This window comes from Amphiura filiformis, chromosome 1 (assembly GCF_039555335.1).
Source record: "Amphiura filiformis chromosome 1, Afil_fr2py, whole genome shotgun sequence".
In the NCBI taxonomy this organism is placed as follows: domain Eukaryota; kingdom Metazoa; phylum Echinodermata; class Ophiuroidea; order Amphilepidida; family Amphiuridae; genus Amphiura; species Amphiura filiformis.
This window is the reverse complement of record NC_092628.1, coordinates 78011406-78019762: the sequence shown is the minus strand read 5'-3', so window position 1 is coordinate 78019762 and position 8357 is coordinate 78011406. Positions and strand designations below refer to the sequence as shown.

General features: G+C 35.3%; 1 protein-coding gene across 1 annotated transcript; it reads right to left on the bottom strand.

Annotated features, from left to right (window-relative positions):
- Positions 1-2893: 2893 nt before the first annotated feature.
- Positions 2894-8356, bottom strand: LOC140163217 (equilibrative nucleobase transporter 1-like; the record flags this gene model as incomplete). Its single annotated transcript, XM_072186617.1, has 5 exons — positions 2894-4411; positions 5796-5919; positions 7399-7591; positions 7849-7938; positions 8134-8356. Coding segments are annotated over 5 exons (804 nt in total), but the record flags the coding sequence as incomplete, so codon positions are not given.
- Position 8357: the final 1 nt, after the last annotated feature.

Below are 8357 nucleotides of genomic sequence, written 5' to 3'. Positions count from 1 at the left end.
TTTACACATGACTGCCCTTACACATGACTGTATTGTGGTCACTTATTGATACTCACCTGTTGTGTAGAGCGTTAATATGATGCCGGATCAGTGACCAATTTAATGGCGGAACCCCTTTGTTCGAAACAATGGTACCACTTTTATGAATAGCTTGTCGCAACTTCTAATCGGCATCAAACGAACAAAGCATTATATAATCTATTGCGACTCTATTTCTATTAAAAGCTCTTTGACGTTACCCATGTGTGACTTCTAACAAAAGGAGCTGGTTCCCGTAGTATTCCTCATTCAAACCAATTCAATGTATGACCTCGGAGTTACTTGCATGACTTTGGCGGGCTATTTTAAAACACAGAGTCATGGTTGCACATGCAGGTACTTCTTTTGAAAATCCTAAACAAGGTATAGCAGTCGTTGATAGGATATGCAGCTTATAGAACACGGATAACCTCTATTGTTGGTCGAAGCAACCAAAAAAAAAATTCATTCATTCTACTTTGAAAACTTACATGATTTATTGGTGTTAAAATGATGAGTTATGTACGATTTACAAAAGTGTTGTTGTTTCAGCCCTCTTTACAGCATAACTCAAGAACCACATGACCTACAAAAGTATATCTGTGATATTCGAATTCTATACACTCGCTATATGATCAATACAATTTTTGCCAAAGATCACCACCATTTGCAAGATGCTGTGAACTACCAAATCGCAACAGTTTAAGTAGTTGCTAACCTTAAAGTGTTTTTCTTTGTTGTAATGTTGTATGCGTGGTACAAAATGAAATTCCGAGGGGTGTAAAATCGTCACACACAATTCGAGATTTCCTATAGGTCAATATTTATTCAGGGGTCAAAACTCCGAAACGATAGGTCGTACGGAGTATATAACACTTAACGTTGTCCAATGATCAGAGGAGCATTTTGGTAACTTTGAACAGTTTCGAAATTTTACCCCTGTATAACATTTGACCTTGGAAATTTTGAATCACCCAGGCCGGGGAAACAATATTTCACCCTTCAACATCACCTATAGAACAATAATCGGCGAACTAACACTTTCACTTGCAAAACCATATAACCATAATAACCAGGGAGCACAGAGTACTTTTTTTGAATTCTTAATGCTATTTTTAGTTGCACCATCAATTTGGATGGTCCATGGCAAGTATTTTAAGCACCGACCGGGAGACCCCCAAAATATTCACACGGACCCCCGGGGTCAAATCTAATTTCATCGAAAGTATGTCAATATGGGTATCAAATGAAAGGAAATCACACAAGAAATTCAAATATCACAATTATATCTTGTTCAAACAAATCGTTTTTCATTTATTTTCAAAAAACACCATATATAGCATAAAATATGTGTCAATGGATGCGTTATTTGTACATGAGCGTATTACAATGGCGTAACTCCTATAGGCTCAGGGTGAGTGAAACTGCAGGGCACCCCAGACTTGCACATTACCCTTATTTTCAGTCTAAAATGATCCCACCATATGCACCTGCTTCACTTTGAGCCACAAGCACAGGCAGCCACTGTGTATTACATTGAGAGTCTTTGCGACTTGATTGACATATATTGAAAAATCTTGCATTATCATTCTACTTGGCAATCTTACACGATATGCATTGTCAACATGTTTTTTATTAATTATTTTGTATCTGCTTTGAGTCTGCTTACCACAGGTCATGATACAGACATTTAACAGTACTGAAATGTTTATGTGACTTGTAGCTTTTAGAATCGGACGATGAATCAATACTTTGTTACTGTCAAAACTGGTTTTAGATTCTAGGTTACAACTTGAAAAGAAAAGAAACTGAAAACGTTTCAAACATGTTTCGACTATATTTATAAATACGTATTTTTAAGGGCACGACATACTAAGACCAGCAAGCGTGACCAAATCATCGTGCCATTGAAGAGGATAGGAACATTTTAGATAAGGCCTAAAAAATGTTTGATTGGCATAACCCGACCGACCCTAAAAGTAGGCCCGATCATGACTTTTTTTGTTTCTTTTTTCTTTTTTTTTCTTTTTTTGCAAAAAATAAAATAATTAAATGTCACACCATGCACTTAATCCAAATCACAATACTGGAGTGTTGCATAAAATTAACAAGAGAGTTGTCTGTTAAAATCAGCATTTTCCATTGTAAATAAAATCTCAAACGTCACAAAAGTGAGGTTTCTGGCAACACTTAGGCAGAAATACTTGATACTCATGCACTACATTTGGTAATGTCTTCATACTAATATCATACAAATGCATCATCATCTCTAGGTGGATAAAAGCCCTTATTTTTCATAATATATTAAATTAAAAAACTGAAAATTGTGCAATTTTCCTGGCAACACTGCTCCTACGTATGAAAATTACCAAACCTTTTTTTTCATGATATTACTAGACCAACATCTTATCTACTTACCCTGAGCAGATAATTGTGAGAAAAGTGTTACTTTGGGGTTACATCAATTTTCCCAACACAAGTTTTGGCATGGCCGAAAATAATGAAAAACACCCCTATTTTACATAATGGTTTCACCCACTTCTGAAAGTGATTTGTTTGTGTTTACATGATTGTAATAGAGAGGAAGGATGTCTTATTTACTGTATAAAAGAAGGGTACTGAACATGATTTCCTTCATCCTGAAATCTGACCTGATATTTCTACATTTTGTTACATGTGAAAATGCTGAAAATGCTGAAAATTGGGCAAATTTACATTTTGGCGGTTGCCATGGCAACCAAAGGTGCAGAGGCGACATGAATGTCATTCCTGTTGACTTTGACCCAAGGTGCATCCATGCACAAAGTTTGAAGAAAAATCATTTTTTTGAAGTCTGCCAACACTTATTTGATTTATACAGCAGACCAGTCTTAAAAAGTTACGCCAATCAAACAATTTTTTAGGCCTAATAAAAGTTTAAGTATTACCGGAATAACAAAATTATTACGCTTGGAGGGGGAATTCCGAATTTGTAATAAATGTTATCATAAACAACATTTTGAAAGTATTTGCAAAATATTTATCGACGGAAACGTTTACCAATGTAATCACAAAGTTGAACAAATTAGACAATTTTGCTGCACAGTAGTCCCTTGTTGTTTACCGCCTTTGCATTCAATTGGACAGGATAGGAAGACCACTCGCTATGTAGAAGGTGACTTTAGTAGATACGTAATGTCTACAAGCTATTGTATGCAGCGCGGAGGTGATCACGTGCGTATTTATGAATACGTATTATAATCGACGCATACTGCTGCTCTGTTCTGACAAACACGTTGGGATTGTTCCCGGGAAAATGCGGGTGTGCGGCAGATTCGGGAGCGTTTTCGGTCAGTCATTTAGTTTGGATGTGTGGTGAATTTGAGCCATTTTTGTTTATTGGCCCTCAATTTCATGAAAATTTGTTTTCTCCAGGAGTACTTTTTCAAACTTTTCTCGTAGGCCCCTACAAATGCCAATTTTTCATAATTTTTGACAAAATTTGCGAAAAACTTCCAACACATGGTACAATTTTGGGTCGATCTGTTTTTCGTCAAATTTGGTTTAAAGTCTGTAGTTTTTGGAGTCCAGCCGTACATCCAAACCCAAACCAAAGTTGTGACCCTGGGGGCTGATTTCGCCCAACAGGCCCATACATGTATAAATCCCGATCCACTTCTTCACACTTTTCTTTTTCGATCGCCATAAAAAAAATTAATACCGGTGACTATGATATTGATCTTGATTGACTCTTTGATTCATTCCTTGATTCATAAAAGACCTAGAAATAGGTCTTTTGGGACACTTCATATACCATGTATACGAAAGGACATAATTTTCATATGATGGTCGGCTTTTCATCCCAACTACAATACACTCTAAGTGGATCACAGAAAACATTGACAGAAGAAAATAACACCCACATATTCTTCCGCATATTTACGACCAATTCCTTTATACAGCGCCATCTACATCAGTTCCAACTGGAAGCAGCCGTCAGCCGTCGAGGTGCAGGAATTGGTCAGTCCATTGAAAATGTTTTAGCATGAAACTGCAACTGTCATTGACATATGTAACATCAACCCAAGTTTTGGATTTGTACAAAAGAATCGCCGGATTATCTGTTTTACTGAAAATCCTAATGAGCTTGATTGCGGAACACTCATATATTTTATTCATGTTACTGCTAAAATCCCTGAATCCAGAATCGTCATCAATATCATTCCGATAATTATTCCAGTTACTGCAAACCCGAAATAGTAAAAACCGTCGATTTCTTCACTTCCGGTTCATTTATATTTTGTGGAGATTGTCTCAGTTGGTCTACTTCTGCATTTTTCCGTTTTGCATAAAAGTAGAAATATACAGGTACAACCAACGTAGTTACACAGGCTACCAGAAGAAATGCATTTACCTAGGAGAAAAAAAGACAGTATATGATTGCAAATAGCCGAACTCTGCAGCAGCAATGAAAATATAAAAGAAAAACCACTTCGAAAGAAAAATAAAATAGAAAAAAGGAATTCCTGAAATCCCCTCCAAACATCAATGGCGAGTAACTTTGCTTATCGACAAACTATTCCGCTAAAGCGTAATAATACTATACCAGTATGAACTAATTATAATGTCATGTTCGTAATCGAACATTTTCCGGTGTTTTGTGGAAAAGTTCATAAAATTACCCACTATATAAAAGCGCTTGTAATTGGTCGAGAGCCGGGCATAAACAACGTTAATGCCCGGTAGCCCGAATTTGCGACATAATAGAAAATTAAGGAAAATCACGTTTTTAACAATTTTACTTGTTCTTGTTTGTTATTATTTTAATGAAATAAGAATCATAATGTTCTGATATGTATGAAGCGGCCCTCGGGCATAAACGGTAACCGTTTAGTTATGAAAATATATGTATGAGCCCCTAATTCTTACTTCTTACTAATCGCTACTTTGCTTAGTGTTCTTTACTCCCTGTCCTGGTTAAATTTTTGGATAGTAAAGTTCCTGGTGACATTTTCCGCTTGAACCTTTACATGTTTACTGACTTCCTATTTATATTTGCCTATACCGTGTATATCAGATAGTAACAAGTAAAATGGATGGTAGACCATTGCGGCTGAATAGAATAAGATATATATCCATAATATTTGTCATCAAATTTCAATATATACCGTCAAAAATAACGACCAGTATAAACGTACGGATAACGAGTCACATGTATTTAAAATGACGTGTTTTCACGTGTCACTTGTCACTTTCACGTACATCATAGAAAAAAGGATTACGTAACATACCGGCACGAATAAAAAAATACGCTCTTCGTAATCGACAAGGACAAAGGTGTTTATGAAAACAGACATAAATAAGTCAATATGCATTAACATCTTGATTAGAATATAGCATGCATACTATGAGAAAACAATGGGCTATTCCAGAAAATGGATGCACACTCCCTATATATAGAGAGGAGTTCATAGATCCAGTCCAGTCATGATCGTTGTAAATCCAGACTTTAATGTCTCTAAAGGCGAAAAGATTTAGCAGAAAAATAATTCAAAATCAAAAATCCTCAATTTGAGAGGCTCATTTGGATAATTCCATAATTTTTCATTCATTTATTTGCATTTCAAGCTTTTTCCAGCAACAATGAGAAGTAGAATTCCAGTCGTTTTCAGAAAACAAAGTTGGAAATCAAGACCTTTCTTTTATTGGAAAGTTATTCCTCTATAGCATAGGGGATGTGCCCTTAGCCCGATGTATTCGACTAATATGTACGTTACAAAATATGACACTGAACTTACGATGAGTGGATCGTTGTTGAATACTTTCTGTGTAATTATAAATAGCGGATATTGTATGACAATCATAACAGCACCTATTCCTGAATTGAATCCTATCAGAGATCCGTAGTACTGACTAGGAAACCTTAATAGAAATACAAAACATTAAATTCAACCTTAATAAAATCATATCATGTTCAATTATATAGTTATATGTAAATAAACGTGTATCACTTGTTAGAAGTGAAATTGTACAACATAATGCAATGTACTGAGATGTTGATGAGTCTAATGCACGAGCACCGCAGGGGGAGTGCATTAGACTTGTACTGAGATATTGATGCGTCTAATGCACTCCACCTTACGCGGCTAGTGCATTAGACGCATCAACATCTCAGTACGTGTGCATTATTTTGTACAATTTCTCTCCCAACAAGTTGTAGGCATTTATTTACACTCCTGGTATTTTTTCTAACGTTTGCTCTGATTAGTTCTCGCTATAAGAGTGTATGAAAATATATGTGTCTTGACTAGTGTAATGGCCTTCTCTACTCATCACCATCTACTCATATTACTCGTCTACAACGTTTTCAAAACTGGGCAGCACGTCTTGTATATGAAATCACTTCATTGGCTTCCAATACGTCAAAGGATCATTTTCAAATTACTTTTGCTTGTATATAAATGTCTTCACTACCAAGGACTAACATATTGTCAAAATGCTTATCATTGCATGTTCCAAAGAGACAACTCCGGTCTTGCAATGATTATCTTCGTCTTGACTATCCCATGACTAGTGTTTAGCTGGTGATAGAACTTTCACAGTTTTTGCATCAAAAGAGTGGACTAAGCTAGCTGTCTATATTAGACAATATTCATCTACTATACAAATATATTCAAAAAAGCGCTTAAAACTTATTTGTTCCCTTAACATGTTTTTATTGGTATTGTACTTTGTAATTTAAGATGCACCTTCAAATGTAGTTTAGGTGGTACATTATAGTAAAAGGTATTTTGTAAGATCTCTGCTGAGCCTTATGGAAATGGCGCAAATGCTTTTTGTATTGTATTGTATTGGTTGTAAGAGTGTATGAAAAGGCGGTTAAGAATTGGAACCAATTAGCAGTGGAAAAAGAATAAGGGTCATCTAACCATTTTCTTTGTACCAAAATATTTATAAGGAAACAAAAACTTATTTACATCGTCCACAAAGCAAACAAAACAGTATCAACTGACCAACAGGGGCACTTTTGATGGATCTTTAATTAAAGAGTAATTACTGCAGTGTACACGGTGAAAATAAATTTTAAAAGTATTTATTAAGTACAACAGCATCCAAAATGTGGATTTAAAAAGCCAAAACAACCAACATTTGGAAGGGGCTTAAAACATCCCGTTAACAAGGTAAAGAAACGAGTAAAAACAATAACTGTGACTTTAAACACAACTAAGGTGTGTCTCGTCTTGAGCCGAGACAGACTATTGCATTATGATTATCATTTGTTGTTTCCACCTGTTTTTACCTTGTAAGGATGTTTTAAGCTCCTGAAACGTTGGTTATTTTTCAGCCCACATTTTGGATGTTGTTGTACTTAATATTTTTTACATCCGTAATCAAACTTACGTGTTTGCTATTGAAGAAACAAGTATTCCATAAAGGAACGATCTGGTGACAACTTGTAGTATAAATGTTATGTATTGTACTTCTAAAACAGGTATGATATTGCAGATGGAGAAGAGGATGAACAATGATGAGGTTACAGTAAAACCAAGTACATTATCCCGAACATCGTCGTAGGCTTGTCGATTGGGCAATCCTAAAAAAGGCACAAATAAATTTATCAGATGCTTATGAAGTTTGTTTACAGGTACTCGAACCACCGAATTTAGAATATTGCATAAAGAAAATACCAGGATGATCGTGAAGATACAGCTCAACGTAAGTGCATTTTATTATTGATGTTTGTTTATTTTGTTTATTTATTTATCTATTTATTTATTTATTTATTTATTTATTTATTTCAACTACTACACTTCAAACATTTACTCACAGGCAGACAGACACATATCTTACCTTTATTTCTGTCGAGTATAGAACCGCCAAGAGGTGAAGCCAAAACACCTCCAAACTGAATGAAACAGAACACCTCGGTAAAATGACTTACTATAATAAAACAAATAAACAACCGAACAAATAAATGGTTAGTGATACTATTAGAGGCAAGTGTTACAAAGTAAGGCAAAACGTCGTCTAAAATATAATATATTATCGTAACTTGCCGATTGTTGTTTCGACTGGTAACTTCAGGTTTACTATTTAGTCTTAAAATCATGCATTTATTAGAGTTTTTCTACCTACTTTGATCCTCATTGCCATCAGTTATTTGTACCAGATAGGGGTTTAATGTTCCTACGTAGTATACTGCCTTTAACTGAAGTGTGGACAGCCAAAATGCCAGAAGACCAAACGCTGGAGAGAAGATGCACGATTTCAGATTTGGGTAATCTTTGTTACGGTAATGTTCAGCAAGAAGTCTTGCAGCAGCTGTTAAGGTAAAGGAAAAAGCAATAACATTAAATTTT